This window comes from Myotis lucifugus, unplaced genomic scaffold, assembly GCF_000147115.1.
Source record: "Myotis lucifugus unplaced genomic scaffold, Myoluc2.0 scaffold_84, whole genome shotgun sequence".
NCBI classification, from domain to species: Eukaryota; Metazoa; Chordata; class Mammalia; order Chiroptera; family Vespertilionidae; genus Myotis; species Myotis lucifugus.
Window position 1 is genome coordinate 2,099,872 of NW_005871132.1, and position 18,181 is coordinate 2,118,052.

The 18,181-nt window shown below is 37.5% G+C and overlaps 1 protein-coding gene across 1 annotated transcript in view; it reads right to left on the minus strand.

Moving 5' to 3' along the window:
- The window catches only part of IGSF11 (immunoglobulin superfamily member 11), a 117,280-nt gene extending 99,156 nt beyond the window's left edge, over window positions 1–18,124 (minus strand). Inside the window, 1 exon segment of the mRNA XM_023755756.1 lies at window positions 18,067–18,124. Within this exon segment, the coding sequence (XP_023611524.1) occupies window positions 18,067–18,118 (52 nt within the window). The 5' untranslated portion in view covers window positions 18,119–18,124.
- Between the last annotated feature and the right edge of the window lie 57 nt (window positions 18,125–18,181).

Genomic DNA, 18,181 nt, shown 5'->3' on the forward strand with positions numbered 1-18,181 from the left:
GACAACTTTTCCACAATTACTCCTCACATGATTATAATCTTCTAATTTATACAAATGTCCAAATAGTAACTGTAATTATAAAATATCTTTATAACTATAAAGTGTAACTATATTACACATGTATTAAGTTCCTTAGGACCAGGTACCATATTAAATACTCTGTATAACCCACAATACCTAGTACAGTGGTGTACATAGAGTCGGTTTCTCAACAGTTTATTGGAAAATGAAAGAAGACACTTCAAAATGTTGAGATATTCTCCCTAGGGAAAGAAAAATAGCAAGTGCACATAACACTATATTTTGCATAAAATTTCTGTGACTCATCTAAAAACTGTTTTCAGACAACAGGTTACAATTCCTTGTACAGACACATAGACATAGATCAATGGAACAGAATAGAGAGCCCAGAAATCAACCGCTACATGGTTAATTTACAACAAAGGAGTCAAGATTATACAACAGAAAAAGGACAGTCTCTTCAATAAATGGTGCTGGGAAAACTGCACAGCCATATGCAAAAGAATGAAATTGGACTATCATACACCACACACAAAAATTAACTCAAAATGGATTAAAGACTTAAATTAAATGTAATACCTGAAACCACAAAACTAAAAGAAAACATAGTTATAATTGTAAAATATATTTATAACTACATTGGTAACATTGGTCTTGGTGAAGATTTTTTTGATTTGGCACCAAAAGCATAGGCAACAAAAGCAAAAACAAACAAGTGGGACTATATCAAACTAAAAAGCTTCTGCACAGCAAAGGAAACAATCAACAAATTGGAAAGGCAAACTACTGAATGGGAGAAAATATTTTCAAATCATATTCTGATAGGTGTTAATATCCAAAATATGGAAGAGCTCGTATAACTCAGTAACAAAAACAACCAATCTGACAAAAATATAGGCAGAGAATCTGAATCAACATTTTTCCAAAGAAGACATACAGATGGCTAACAGGTACATGAAAAGGTGCTCAACCTCACTAATCATCAGGGAAAGTAAATTAAAAACATAATAAGATAATAACCTCATACCTTTAAAATGGCTATTAAAAAAAGACGAGATAAAAAGTGTTGTGGGGGATGTCGAGAAGAGGAAACCTTTGTACACTGCTGGTGTGAATGTAAATTGGTGCAGCAACTATGGAAAACAACATGGAGATTACTCAAAAAAATTAAAAATAGAACTACCATATGATCCAGCAATTCCACTTCTAGATATTTATGCAAAGGAAATGAAAATAAACATTAACTGGAAAAGATATCTGCACCCCCATGTTTGCTGAAGCATTATTTACAATAGTCAAGATATGAAAACTGCCCTAACCAGTTTGGCTCAGTGGACAGAGCGTCAGCCTGCAGACTGAAGGGTCCCAGGTTTGATTCTGGTCAAGGGCATGTACCTTGGTTGCGGGCACATCCCCAGTAGGGGGTGTACAGGAGGCAGCTGATTAATGGATGTTTCTCTCTCATCAATGTTTCTAACTCTCTACCCCTCTCCCTTCCTCTCTGTAAAAAATCAATAAAATATATTAAAAAATAAAAGATATGAAAACAACCTGTGTCCATCAATGGATGAATGGATTAAGAAAATGTATACATAATATACAAATAATATATAAAATACTAGAGGCCCGATGCATGAAATTCATGCACTGGGGGAGAGGGGTTTTCCCTCAGCCCAGCCTGCACCCTCTCCAATCTGGGCCCCCTTAGGGGATGTCCAACTGCCTGTGGGATCAGACCTAAACTTGCAGTCGAACATCCCTCTCACAATCCAGGACTACTGGCTCCCAACCACTTGCCTGCCTGCCTGCCTAATTACCCCTAACCGCTTCTACCTGCCTACCTGATCACCCCCTAACCACTCCCCTGCCAGTCTGATCGATGCCTAACTGCTCCCTTGCCAGCCTGGTCACCCTTAACTGCCCTCCCCTGATGGCCCAGTCGCCCCTAACTGCCCTCCCCTGCCAGCCATCTTGTGGCAGCCATCTTGTGACCACATGGGGGTGGCCATCTTTGTGTGAGGGTGTGATGGTCAATTTGCATATTACCTCTTTATTATACAGGATTATTGAGCCATAAAAATGAATGAAATCTTGCTATCTGAGACAACTTGGATGGACCTTGAGGGCATTATGCCAAATGAAATAAGTCAGACAGAAATACAAATACCATATGATCTCACTTATATGTAGAATCTAGAAAACACACACACACACACACACATACAAAACAAAAACAAAAACAAAAAACGAAAACAGGCTCATAGATACAGAGAACAGATTGGTGGTTGCCAGAGACAGGGGGTGGAGGTAGGCAAAATGGGGAAAGGGAATTTTGAAAAGGTACAAACTTCCAGTTATAAAATAAACATGTCAGGTGATATAATGTAAAACATGGTGACTATAGTTAATAATACTGTACTGCATATTTGACAGTTGCTAAGAGAATAAATCTTACAAGTTCTCGTCATAAAAAACTTATAACTATGTAATGGTGATGGATGTTAATTAGACTTACTGTGCTGATCATTTTTCAATATATACAAATATAGTTGTACTCCTTAAATAATGTAATGCTGCCTGTCAAGTATACCTTGATAAAAATAAACCAATAAAATAAAATTTTAAAAACTTGCCATCTTCAAAAAAATTCATTGTACAAAACAAATGTAAGGTGGAGGTATTATGATGCACAGTACTCAAAAAATATAAAATGCAAATTACTATTTTTAAAGGAAATTATTATATAATGGTAAAATTAAGATCACAAGATTTAGAACTTAACCTCAGTTCCAGATGATAAAGATGATATTAATGAAGGAAAAGGCGATGATGATGATGATGATAGAGATGGCAGTGGCAATAGAGAAGAGGGAGATAACATACCCCACCTTAAAAAAGGAGAAAATAAAATAAGGCTGTAAAGTGGAAATAAAAACAATTTAAAGTCAAAATTCATAGTGTTCTGTTTCAGTCCTTATGTGTGTTTTAGGAAATGAGTCTTTATGGCCTAACCATTGATTATATTCATTTCGTAAACACCTACTATGTACAAGGCACTGTCCTAGACCCTGGAGGTAAAATGAAGTGTAAAACTAGACATAAACATAAATAGGTAAACCATCTCAAAATGTACGTCTTAGTCCTCGACTCCCAACTGTCATCTCTCTCACACACACACACACAGAAAAAATCAGTTCCAGGTGGACTATCGCTCAAAATATGAAAGTTAAAGAGTAGAAGACAACGGAATATCTCATGACTCTGGGATAGGCAGAGAATTCTCAGCCAATATGCAAACAATGCTAGTCAGAAAGGAAAAATTGTTAGTACTGAATTAAGAACTGTTCTTTTAAACACAAAAAATAAGAGTGAAAAGCCACAACACAGAGTACTAGTAAAAGAAGATCTTGCAACACTTATAATAAAGTGCCAGTGTTCTTAACAGTCATAATTTTAAAACATTCTATAACTTTACAAATCAGAAGAGGGGGGAAAAGACACAGACTCTCCAATCTTAAAAACTGGCAAAACCTAAGGGTTCCTCAATAGATAATGGATAAGGCATACAATGAATTATTCTGTCAAACAAAAAGAATGAGGTTCTGAAACATGTTATACCATGAATGAACCTTGAAAACATTATACTAAGTGATATAACCCAATCACAAAAGGACATATATTGTATGACTCCACCTATATGAGGTACCTAGAATAACCAAATTCATAGAGATAAAAATAAATTAGGTGTTACCAGGGGCTGGGGGAGAGGAAAATGGGGAGTTATTGCTTAATATTCATGGAGTTTTTGTTTGGGGTGATGAAAAAGTTTTGGAAATAGTACTGATGACTGCACAACATTGTGAATGAATATGCTAATGTCACTAAACTGTACATGTAAAATAGTCAAAATGGCTAATTTTATGTTTTACCATAGTTCTTAAAAACTAATAATGTAATATACCAAAAACCATTAAATTGTACACTTTAAATAAGTAAGTCATATGAATTATATCTCAATAAAGCTATTTTTAAAAACACTGGCAAAAGGCTTGAACAGATACTTTACAAAAGAGGATACCTAAATGGCTGGTAATAAGGGGGAAAGGTGTGCAACCTCATTATTAATCAGGGAAGTGCAAAACAGCTATAAACATGCGCACCCAATGAGATACCATCATTCACTCATCAGAATGGCTAAAGCAAAATAAATGGACAATACCTGCTATTCACAAGAATGTAGAGGAAACAGACTCTCATACACAGCTGTCAGACGTAAAGATCAGCACACCACTTTGGAAAAATGGCAGAACCTACTAAAGCTGAATATATGCAATTTGTTTCTTAGGTATATTCCTAACAGAATGCAGTTCGATATGCATGAAAACACGTGTAAGAATGTGCACAGCAGTATTACTCGTTATAGGCCAAAAATGGAAACAACCCAAATGCCTATCAGCAGTAGAATGGATAAATCGCTATCACAATGTATTCATGCAATGAAGTAACAGCATGTAATGAAGGTGAAGAAATGACAGCTACAGGTAACATGGATAAACTGCATACACAATGTTGAATTTTAAAAGCCATACTCAAAAGAATGCATAATGAATAAGCATGATTCTTATTTGTATAAACTTCAAAATAGGCCGGCTAACCTCAGGTGTTAGAAGTCAAATAATGGTTAACTTTGCAGGGCAAGGGGTGGTAGGGTGATCAAGAGGGTCGCTGGGGAGCCTGGGAGTTGGCAATGCTCTGTCTTTGGTGTGGATGATGGTTACACAAGTATATTCACTTATGATCATTCATTAAATAGTAGTTAATACTTCTATACTGTTTGTATATCTCACACTTTTAAACAGTTAATCCTTGTCACTACTGTCTTTTCAAATAAATACAGTGGCTTTCAAATACATCATAATTAAAGAAATATTGACGCCTGGCTGGTGTGGCTCAGTGGTTGAGCGTTGACCCATGATCCAAGAGGTAACAGTTTGATACCCAGTCAGGGTACATGCCTGAGTTACAGGCTCGATCCCCAGTAGGGGGCGTGTAGGAGGCAGCCAATCGATGATTCTCTCTCATTGTTGATGTTTCTATCTCTTTCTCCCCCTCTCTACCTCTGTCTGAAATCAATAAAAACATATTTTTTTTTAAAAATGCTCTTCAGTGGAATGAACAAAGTATAGAGAAAGGCAATGGGAATAGGTTAGAAGATAGTGGGAAGTCATGTAAATTTCATTTACACAAAGGAAGAGGCTAAGAAACTGTATTAACCTGTTCAAAATTAGCACAAATAAAATTCAAATTCAATCCACAGCATAAAAGAACCTATTTTATCATTTTGTGAATGAGAAATGTCTGTGCTTTAATAAAACTTTCCACTTCACATGTGTATCTCAACTGCATGTATAGAATTTCAATGTTTTGCCTGTAAAATAAAAGAAGGGGATCATCTATTGCCTAACATAAAAGGGCTGCTGAAAAGCAAAGACCTAAAATGCATCCATTCACTCAATAAATTAAGCACCTGCCAAAAAAATGTAAGAGAACAAGGCACAGCTTTTGGGAGATGCCATCATGGAAGCACACAAACTCACTGCTTAAGAAACTATGAAGAAAAAGACATCCTCACTGAGAAGACAGGCCAGAAAAAAAAAGTCCTCTCACTGAGAAGTCAGCCAGAAACTTAAGGCAGTCGTTCTCAAAGAAATAGGCTTGAGTTGGCATGGATGAGTGAGTAGTATAGATATAAAGAGGAGGAGGTGAGATATTCCAGACCAACCAGAGGGGATGGGGGATGTAAGTAACATGCTGAAGAGGTAGCTAGCCCCAGAGTGTTAACAGAGGGTGGTGGAAACATGATGGGTTGGACAGGGAAGAGTAGATAGCCATGGAGGACACTGGAATTTATCCTTGAAGGTTTTTGGAGTTTGCTGTGGTCATTGTTGTTGAAGGAAGAGAATACTGTAATGAAAGCAGTGTTTGACAGAAAAGGAACCTGGTAGAGAGCAAAAGACGGGTCAAAGAGAAGAAAGGTGAAGTAAAGAGCAGCTAGAAAACTGTTGGAATAATATAAAGTTAAAACAATAAGCATATACATTAATAAGGTGATACTAGAAGGAAGGGTAATAAGGAGTTAAGAACACTAAGAAGAAATACCTTAAGGATTCCATGGTTTTCAGATGTAAAAAAACAAACAAACTATTTTTGCCTAAGAACAGGCCACGGGACCATGCACGGTACATGTGATGCTGCCACAACCTACACAGTCTCAAAGTGTGACGGTGCCAGAAGCCTGTGCCAGACGCAAAAGCAGTCTGTCTGAGACGTTCAGCATATATACATATCCTATATGCAAACTGCCATGTTTAAAATTAGATAAATGCGTGTGTGCTTACCTAATCAGCTAGTATCTATTAAGTAGAATGACAAGTAAAGGTTTTGTGAAGTTAAATGTAAATGTGGAAAAGCTGAATTAGTTCACTTGCCACACACATGGGATAAATACAATAAAAAAAGGGAAAGGGTTTCACCACCCTTATAGTCAAGTCAGAGAGAATGCTGGAATGCCAACTTCCACTGGTCCAGAGAATCTGAGCTGAGAATTCAAGAGGAAACGCTCAAGACTGCAAATTATTTGTGTCACGGTCTCCATCATCATTTTATAGAATATTTGCTAGACACGGAAGGAGTAAGCAGATCTGATTTATTTTAATACAGGCAGATGGCTTGGTTGTGGAAATTGTGAAGGGATTTACTGAGCGGCTTCATCAGCTCAAGGACATTATGGAATTAAAGGGCTCCAAGAGACCTTACTGGGCCAGCTCTCCATGGCTCACAACATTACACTTTCATAGTAATTAGAAACTAGACAACCTAACCCCCTGAATTCAAAGCAACCAGGGAGGAAGGAGGGAAGAACACTATATTTGTCCAAAGAAGTGCAAATGTTAGGACAGAAACTGGAAATAGAGATTGACCAAAGGGCAACTAAAACATGTCTTGCTCTACGGACAATGAAATTACGTATTAGGAAGAACTAAAAATCACTATTTCAGAAAATATTTTCATGAAAGCAAACCATGTTTAAGTTTCTATAACTATTTTGGAGTACAAAACTCAATAATCTTTCTACTAGTGTGATGTAGTTTCAGGAAAAATTTAATGATCTGAAAACAAACTATAATTGCCATAACACAATAGGCAGTGAATTTATGAATCTCGGGATTATTTTGAAAGTTCTGCTAATGTGAACAACTGCCCATTTTGGAGACCACCTGACTTTCTATAAAAAGATTTCTTTAATGAAAATACAAAAAGAACAGCTGGGAAACACTATGACATACAATGTAGAGTCAGATTTGAGATGTACCCTAACCACACCCCTCTAAAGCTTTCAGTTTAAGTATACTACTTCCCTGGCAAGATTGTTTTGTAAAAGCTCACGTCTTTTCGCTTTTAGTCCATACCAGAAATACTAAAAACATCTATATTCCTCATATAACCCAGTATAGATAAAATTTAAGCACCTAAGTGTGACTTATACAAAGAAAATTCATTATGATAGAAAAGTAGAGAAATCAAGTTAAAAGACCAGAATACAGTAATTATGATAAAAAGTATATATAATGCATATTTTTGTCATATTTATAGCCTGCTTACAACTGACCATTTACTGACACATATGAGATATCTTTTATATAAAGGATGTAAGAGAATAATAAGGTATGTACATAGCTTGAGCTAACATGAACAGAAATCATTTTTAAATAAAAAAATTAAGTCAAATTGAAAAATAATACTCTTTATATTTGAAACCACTTTTTATATTTCTACAACAGATAAAGATGATTTAAATTCATAGAAATGACATCACCATATTGTTGGAGGGAGAGGCAGAGGGAAAGTCAAGTAACTACTTTAGGAAAAGTTTTATGGGTATGTTAAAACCAGCCATATATTATCTCTGCTTATTTTATTGACATTATTCTCAATACTTGGAAGCCAACTCAAAGTGCCACGAGATTACAGATTACGGAATCTAACCTCCTCATTTTGCAAATGAAAGCAGACCTGGAGGAAATGTATGATTGTCTCCCAGGTCGCACCTCCACTGGTACCTCTTCACTCTGGTCGGGGCTAATCAATCCCTGAAACAATAACTGCCACTAACCAAGCCTTTTCTGGATGCCACTATGCTAGGTACTTTAAAGATGTGTCGTTTCCTTTAGCTTCGTACTTAATGCACTGAGGGGGCCAGCTCCACTCTACAGAATAATCAAACTCAAGCTCAGGACATTAAACATTCCCAAAGTCAGAGCACAAAAAATGACAATCCAGGAATTCAAACCCAATATGCCTGACTATGCAAAGCCTTCACACAATGCTATTTGTTCCCTGCAAAATGCTACATAAGTACATCCAATAACTCCAGTTTGGCCAAGACAGACTGCAACAATATCTACACAGATTTATAGGTTATGCATACAAAGATGTTCACTATAACATCTCTTATGTCAAAAAAAATAAGAAATAACATATATGTTCAACAATGGGGAAACAGCTAAATAAGTTATGGTATAGACTTTCTAGGAAACACTAAACTTAGGTCATTAAAAAGAATGAGGTCGATCCATGTAATAGATGTGGCAAAAATGCCCATATTAAATTGTTGTGTTTTAAAAATAAGTCGTAGAATATTCAGGGCATTACTTTTTAAAAAATAAAAGTACATGCAGTCTTTGTTTGTAATTAGAAAAAGGTCTGGAACAGTGCACAGCAAAACCAGAGAATTCAACAGGTGCAGGTGAGATATGAGTCATTTCTTAAACATTTCTGCACTGGGTTTCTTTTGATTTTTTGTTTTTATAATCCTCACCCAAGGATATGTTTATTGATTTTAGAGAGAGAGGGAGGGGAAGGGAGGGAGAGAGGGAGGGAGGGAAAGGGGGAGGGAGGGAGAGAGGGAGGGAGGGAAAGGGGGAGGGAGGGGGAGAGAGAGAGAGAGAGAGAGAGAGAGAGAGAGAAACATCAATGTGAGAGAGAAATATCAATCAGTTGCCTCTCGTACGCACCCCAACCATGGATGGGACCCCCAACCTTTCGGTGTACGGAACAATGCTCCAATCAACTGAGCCACCCAGCCAGGGCTGCATTGTTTCAATTTTATGCCTAGGATATGTTACTTTTGTAATTTAAAAAATTATAATACAAAATTAAAAATTTTTTAATGAGCATATTAAGTATTTTAAAATAAAATATGCATACTCCAATTAATGCCATCCCACATACCATGGAATGATTCTGTGGCTATTTATCTTTGGTGCAATTTTTTTAAAAAATCTAACATTCCATAACAGCACACCAGAGTTCAAGTACTATAGTCCATGGACAGTCTCCAAGACCCTTTCAAAAAATCCATGAAGAAAAAGCTATTTTTTTAAATAATGGTAAAGTGCTATTTGCCTATTTGCTGGTGTTGACATCTGCCCTGATGGTGCAGAAGTAGTGGTGAGAGCAACTGCTGGCACCTTCACACAAGTCAAGGCCCTGGCACAACTGCACTCCAAGTCACTGTAGTCCTCCCTGTCATGCACTCACAACTAAAAAGAAATTCCAGTCTCACTAAAGAGGGTCTTTTATGAAGCAATAACAGTGACTTTATTAAATCTTGACCTTTTATAATATTCTGTGTGGCACAATGGGGAGTATGAAACATGAATCACTTGTGCTGCATACCAAGGCAGTGCTTGTCCCAAGGCAAACGCTGTTGCAACTGCAGGAGCTCAAAGTTGAGTGAATTACTTGCTTTTTTTCATGTATCAGCATTTTAACTTGAAGACCAACTCAGACTATGGTTATGCAGACTTAAGTATTTGGCAGACATTTTCTCAAAATCAAAAATAGGAGTATTACTTCAAGGGAAATAACTGATAGATGTTTGGTGCCAACTGAAGGAAATATTAAAATTTTGGAAAACTGGTATCTGCCACTGTGAGTTAAATAGTTTCCCAAAACTTAAAGACTGTCCTGATAAGATCAATGGTGATATTAACAAATGTGGTATTTTTATTATTTAATTTAACATCTATATCAAAGAACCAATATTTTCCAAATTATCAATGCATAATGTTCCCAAAAAAAAATCATGCATGAATAAAATATCCATTCAAAGTACAAGGTAAGCCAATGGGTTTTAATATAACAAAGTAAGAAATGTTTATTGATATGGTTTCTGATTCCACATTGCAACCAATCTATATATATAAAAGGTTCATATGCTCTATGTCCAACCAGCCAAGTAATGGATGTCACATAGCAACACCTGGCTTCCTCTCCCTAGCAACTAGCCTCCTTGCAGTTTCTTTAGCCCAGGAACCCAACTTGCTTTACAGCCAGGTGGAAACATTTTACACTTTAACCAAATGTCTATGAAGCGTTTTCCTGTGCCTCATCTCATTTGATTCTCACAGAAGTCCTGGAGTAGGTAGATAGGAGACTCGGTAGAATCCTATTTTCTTTTCATTAGCCAGAAAATGGGAGATTTAGAAAGCTTAGAAATTTGACCCGACTGAAAAAAAGTAAGAAATGGTGGACCTTGAAAATGACTTCAGGTTTTCTCACTGCACAGAATACAATCAAACACTGCTGCAGTTAAACATTTTACCCTTTGTTCTCCCTGCATGATCTACAATAATAATCTGCTTTGTGTTGATATTTACTGCTGTGTTATTGACAATTACCTGAAAGAGAAGTTAGGGTGCTTCACTGGGCTGGAAAAAGTTTAGCTAAATCAGAAAGCATGTCTAATTAAGCAAGTTTATCTATATCTATAAAAGGCTAAGTTGACTCACTCATGCGCGATACATATAAAGCTTTCACTGGCGCCAATCGCATGCATGTGTTCCCAACTGTCACTGTGGGTCGTGAATTTGGTTGACACTTCTATTATAGAGAAAAGGCGAATAGTGATATTAAAATATTTCTTCTAATTAATTTCCTTTCAATGTGCACAAATTCGTGCACCGGCCCACTAGTCTTTAGTAAACTATTACTTTCTGAGTTTGGGTGGAATATCAAAGAATATTGAAAATTACTTGTTAATGCTATCAAAATACTCCTTATTTTTCTAACTACATATTTGTGTGAAGCCATGTACTCTTTATATATTTCAACCAAACCAAGACAACACATCATAGTAAACTGAAAGTAGAAGCAGATAGGGGAATCCAGCTATCTTCTAATGAGCCAGACAGTAAAGAGATTTCCAAAAATGTAAAACAGTATCATTCTTCTCGCTAATATTTTTTGGTTTTAGGAAAAAAGATCTTACTTGTGACACAAAAAAATATATTATTTATGTCAATATGTAATGGGTTTGTTATTGTTTTTTAATTAATAAATATTTAAATCTTTCTCACTTTTAATTTTTAATATGGTAAATATTGATAGACCTAATCCACACAAACAAAAGCTTTTTATCATCCTCAATAATCTCTAAGGCCCCATTAACCTTTGAGGTCAAAAGTTGGAGAGTCTTTGTAGTATACTGTTAACACATTTTCACGTGCTCTGCCTACTGTCTTAAGTCTTGGCCAACAAGTGCCAGTACAGCAATTTGTATTTACACATGGGTAATATGCATATGTGAACTGTACTACAAGCTTTCTTAACCAATAAAAGCCTAGAATGTTAGCCCGATTTAAATACATTCTGCAACACGTGATGTTTACTACACTCAAACCTCTCTTTTGCCACTATTTTGTGTTCTACCAAGTGATCTTGACCCATGGGGGCTGCTAGAAGTTGTAAAACTGGTAGTGATGGATCTGGTCCAAAGAAACAAAGATTAAGTACTATGATCGATGTTTGATGTTACTTAAGGCATCTTGAGGACATGGTAGACAACTTGGCTATGATTAGCTGAAAACCTCTGACATTTTGAGAGAGATAAACATCACTGCAGAATGAGAGAACGGTCAATAGGAAATGAATCATAGCTGGAAGAAACTCTGGTTAGAAAGATGCAGACTTCAGGAAAAGGGAAGGGAATAGGAGGGGAGGACAACTGGCAATCTCTGCTGGGAATAGGTTATAATGCCTCTACATGGAGTTGACTTAGTTAATGCTCTTATTTCTAAAAAGGATCTCCAGTACTTTGTACACATGGTGTGGGGAGGGGGAAGCTGAGCTTAGACTATATGAGGTGTTATTTTATTTATATCTGTGCTTGGGCTATTAGTTCTAACATACAGGCCCTCAGAACTAAGAATACCTGGAAATGGGAAACTTGAAGGCTCTAAGTGAATTCCCAAAAGTCCAAGATCATTCTTTATTAAATGAAGCAAAACGTTATAAGGGGGTGAATGGTGATGGAAGGAGACTTGACTTTGGGTGGTGAAAACCACCAATACAATATGCAGATGCTATATTACAGAATTGTACATTTGAAACCTAGATAATCTTATTAACCAATATCACCCCAATATATTTGACTTAAAAAACTAATAAATGGAGCAAAACCTTTGGGAATTCCTTAGGAAAAAATATTTCAAAAATGGACAACTTCAAAATTTATAATTAAATATAAGCTAAGACTCGATTTTGAAAGATCTGTATTGTATTTTTAAATAAACTTCCAAAGTTATAGAATTTTAAAATATATCTCTATTATCTGTTCTATAAAATATATACTAAAGTTTAAAGAAGTTGAAGCTGCCACAGTAACACCAAATCCCTAAAGAAAATTTTAACACAAGTCTCATTTTCCTTAAGAGAGAAAAAAATTCTTTTTAGGTACTCCAAGCACACTGGATTATCACTTATATCAGTAAACACACTTATTTATCCACAATATCTACTAAGCACATACTATGTGCCAAACACAGTAGTGTCCTTTAGGAAACGCACGCACACACACACACACACACACACACACACACACACACAGAATTGTATCCATCATAAAGTTAACTTCATTGAACAAGAATAAAATATTAACATAGAACTATGTCTACATTCTCACATAGCTCCACCAATGCCCACCTTCTAAGGTGATTTCTGGGTCTGCCTGCCTGGCTCTGGGTTGTTTGTGTTTTTTATATATCAGTCCTCCAAATAGAGTTAAATCATTGGGGGGGAAAAACAGGGATGGCTAGACTTATTTACCTTAAAAGAACCTGATGCTATTAGCAGAAGGAGAGAACATCCTCCAAAATGGAGAGGATGAGAAGGAACGAGGACAGAAAAGAATCATCGTTACTGAGAATACAGGAGTGAGAGAAAAGTGATTTTACATAAGCAACTGCTGTGAACAGGGAGACTCTGGGCAAAGGTGGATAAATTAGGGCATTATTAACATTTCCACTGGTGTGATCTTCAACGGGCTTCAATAAAAATTTAAATTTCTTTTCAATTTTTAAAAATGTTGAATTAAGGAGTCTTTTAATACCGGCCTAGAAGCGGCCTCATGATATTAGAGTTACGTTCACAATGCCACACTGTTTTATTACATAATTGTGACCCTTGGTCGAAAAATATCATTGAATATCCAAAGCTATTATACTTTAACCATCTATCCCAGTGGTTGGCAAACTGCGGCTCGCGAGCCACATGCAGCTCTTTGGCCCCTTGAGTGCGGCTCTTCCACAAAATACCACGTGCGGGCGCGCGCGTACAGTGCGATTGAAACTTCGTGGCCCATGCGCAGAATTCGGTATTTTGTGGAAGAGCCACACTCAAGGGGCCAAAGAGCCGCACGTGGCTCGTGAGCCACAATTTGCCAACCACTGATATCCCAACCTTAAATCCTGACCCTCTTCCACTCATAGCCACTGACATTCACCAAATTTTCTGAAGATTCTTCCAAAGAACTCTATGGGTACAAGAATTTCCTGAACTCAGTGCTTCTGGCATCTCACATTCTATACCCACATGCTTTTCTAAATAAAAGTGTGCATCTAACCCTGTCACTTTGTTACTTCTCTCAAGATCAAAATGCTAAATGAAGAGGAACAAAGAAGTAGATTTCCAAGGATTTCCTATTGAATAGACGTTTTGTTCACATTGGCGAATTTATTGTTAATCCTATTATATAAACAAAAATTTTAGTAATACTTATTAAAATGTGATTTTCCAACTATACATGAGTGAGGCAGAGCCACACCATATAGCGTGTATTGTGTAGTGTCTGATAATGGTAAAGATGAACAGCTATCAGATCAATGACTGAGTCTATCATTTGTGAAATTAGGAAATAGATTTTCTCTCTTTGACTGAGTTTGCATTTCTACAATTTTAAAACCATTACAAAATGCAAACTACTTCTATATAGTCTCTTTCTTAGGTGGTAGAAAACCAGGTACAGAGGGAATCAATTGCTCAAACTTGAACAGAAAGGAAAAAATCCTTCCACTGTTTAGTAAGATCTGATTAACGCACAAGTAAACTAATTAACTTTCCACTTTTAAGACCAAATTCAGCTCAAATCAGATGCCCTATTGAACACCACCCAAGAACTGACAACCTCTCTGAAACCAGTTACTCTCGGAGTATGATCAAGGGAGGATTTCAGAGCCTCCAGAATTCAGGGGTCCTCAAACTGCGGCCCGCCGAAAACATTTATCCGGCCAGCCAGGTGTTTTTTTGCCGCCGCTGCCTGTCCTGCTTAGCAGCCGACTCGTCCCGGGCCCGCAGTGCGCATGTGTGGAATGTCTGAGGGACAGTGAACTGGCCCCGTTTAAAAAGTTTGAGGACCTCCAGATGGTCTGGGAGCTGCCCTCAAAATGAGTGTGAGCTGTGTGAGTGCCAAGTAGTCCTCATCAAACCAAGGAGGGGACTGGACTACCAGAAATCCGGCAATCTTACCTCAATCGGCCTGACATATAGAAATTAATTGGTATCATTTGTGTAGATACAAATAGGTACACAATCCCTATTCTGAATAAACTAGTCATAGATCAGAATTTAAGTGGGAACACCACTTCTCCCAACTCAGCTAGGACTTCCAGCCCCTTGTTCTGTATAACTCAGTGTGACTCAAGGATCTTATGTACCACCAAGTCACCTTGTTTGGCACTAAATCACATGGCTTACATATGAAGAGTCAAATGAGACTGTTCACTACTGAAGTGTGAAAACACATTTGAAAATGTGCCACATACTGTTTGTTACTTTGGGGGGGGGGGGTGTCTTACCCATGGCATCATTGCCTTGGGTCTGACAACAGTACTAAGCATAACATTTTGAAGCGCTTCGTGATTTAATATTTAAATTGTTTCCTAAATAGTTCATGTTGAATATATAGTGTATTAAGCTTAATTTATCGAAAATTTCCATCCAGTGGGTGTCGCCTTTCATGTAGGTCAGACTACAGATTTTTTTTTACTAAAAAGTGAATGGTTCCAAAACAGTTACGTAACTAAAATTAGAGCTAAGAAATTGAAGTTTATAATAAATTTTTCATAATGCTAATAATTAGGCTCACAATTCATTTTTATTTCATTTTATATGGTCTTTATTTTATGCTTTTCTCATACTCTGAAACGTTATCCACTATTTCAAGGAATCACCGGTAGTACAAGAAACATTTTAGATATATCTAACCCACTAGAAAAACTATATAACAGTAGTCAACTTTTCAATTCAAATTCCCTTGGAAGTTACTCCACAGATATTTAAACAGAAATATCCTGACATCCATTTTCTTTCATAAATTTAAGATACATTCTATTTCTATCTTTGGTGCATTGTGCCATTGTAGTGGTCACTGCTACAATGGATATCTATCTAGCATCTATTTCCCTTTTCCTTCTTCATAATGGAAGTAACTTTGTTCAGATATACACTCCGCCCCCTCATTCCACACTGGAAGTCTTAGGGATGGACTCTATTTCATTGAAACCAACTTTGCCATTGACTGGTTCAATAATTTAATGCAGTCAGGACATGGTCTTCTCCTGGAGACTGTTATGCTAGCACTCAAAAGCTGTTCACCCTCTTCCCCTCCCCCATCTTAAGGAAACTGAGTATCAGTGGCCTTTGAGCTGCCTGCTGACTAAATCCCCAACTCGGCATTCAAGGCTCTCTACTCTCCTTTTTCTACCTCTTTAGCCCTTTCTCCTTTGCACAACCTCCTGTTCCAGCAGCTAGAAGGGCTTGTCCCTTCCAGAATATGCCCCTGCATTTTCCATTTCCTATCCTTCATCCGGGTTGTTCCCTTGGCTAGGAAAGCCCAACCACTGCCAAGTCAGTCAGTTCAAATCCTATTCATTTGATCGAAGTCCAGATCAAAAGTCAACTTTTCCATGAAGTCTTCCCTGATATCACCATTAATAAATGGCACTCGTCATACACTAGTATCCCTTGTGTCATAAATCAACGGTGCATGCTTACAGCCTGTTGTAAAACTGTAAGCTCCTTAAGGACAAACTCTTGTGCATCTTTGTCTTCCACCACCATCCCTCCCCACCAGGGTAGCTCAGTAACAATTCGTTGAACACATGAACACACGTTTTCATTTTTGAGGGTGAAAGTGCCTTTACAGAATAGATTATCATGAAGGCTAAAATGTCCTTGCAAGCCTTTAAAAACATTCTAGGGTGGCTTAGGAGTAGTTCTGCTGAAGGAAAAGAAACAACACAGATGACCTTGTAAGCCTGATTCTGAGAATTATATCAGTTCTTTAAAGGTACTGCCTAAGAATTCAAAAACAAACTCTACACAAGTGTTATTTACAAAAAAAAAAGAGTGGCATTTACTGTAATATACAAAGGTTAACAGATTTTTTACCAAAAATTTCAGCTGTTCTTATAGTAATATTTAAGACTATTTACTTAATCTTATTTCACACTTGAAGACAGAGAAAAATGTTGGCTCTCAGACAAAATTTATTTGTAAGCACATACTGATGTCATTTAATTATTATCTACACATCATCACTAAAAATATACCTATCAAACTCCATGAAAGTTATCTGTAACTATTTCCTTCACTGGCTTCTATGGGAAAGGTATACAAAGTTTTGTATTCATCTCCCCCCTTCCAAATGAGTATGTACAACTTAAGTCAGCTAGTAAATATTATGTTACTTCAAGGTCTATGGGTACATTATCAGTTCAAATAAGACCTTAAAACTACGGAAAACATACTGAAATCTCCAGGGAGTGGGAGGGACCAGGGTTAACCACAATCTTCCATCAATCATTGAACCTGCTTTTAAAATAAAACCCTTCAGATAAATCTCGGTAAATCTCAACAATTAATTAAATGGAACAGAAAATGTGATTCCACAGGACAGTGCACTCACAAAAGAAAGGGCACCATATAAGATGAGAATCATTGTTTAAATATGGGCTATGCATAAAAATAAAACTAAGAAAGAGTAAATGGAGAGTGTAAAATTCAATTTAGGTTTTTAGAAACCGCTTACAAGAAAACTGAAGACACGTTTATTCCCTTTGTGCTATTATTGTTATATTCTAGGTACTTTTGCAAGTCAATTTAAATCCTTTGGGGAAGATGCTAGAATATAAAAAATAAATTCTTGTTTTCAAGTATAGTGCAGCACACTGTATAGTCATTTTTAAAAATAAAGATCACAATTTCAGTGAAACCTATATATATGCTCGTTAAAGATTATGGTAAAGGTACGATTTAAAGTTTTCTAAATTATTTCAAAGGCATCTCCCGTTTTCCTGGAGCCGCCTGGTAACGGAAACTGATTCTAAAATACTGCTGTTTTTGCCACTGGAACCAGTAAGTGTGGGAGTTCATTATCTAAAAAAGCGGGGTCACACTCTGGTCCGGGATCGTGGTAACCGAGTAGCAGGTGTAACCACCTCTGATCAGAGAACCGGGCTGTGCGGGAGGCGGGGACTGGGCGCGGGGCAGCAGCGGCGGGTGGGCGCGTGAGCCTCGGCCAACAGAACGGCCGTGGAGGGCCGAGAAAGTTGCCTCCCACGACCTGGCACAGGCGGTCCCCACGCGGCTTCTGCAGGGACCGCCGGCCCAGCCTGGCCCCGCTGGCCGGGAGGCTCTGCTACTCACCTTGCAGAGAGAGGAGCAGCAACGGCGCCAGCGGGGAGCCCCGAGAAGTCATGCCGGGGCGCCGGGAAGCGCGCCCGCCGCCCGCTCGGCTCTTCTTCGCGCGGGAGGCGCGTGC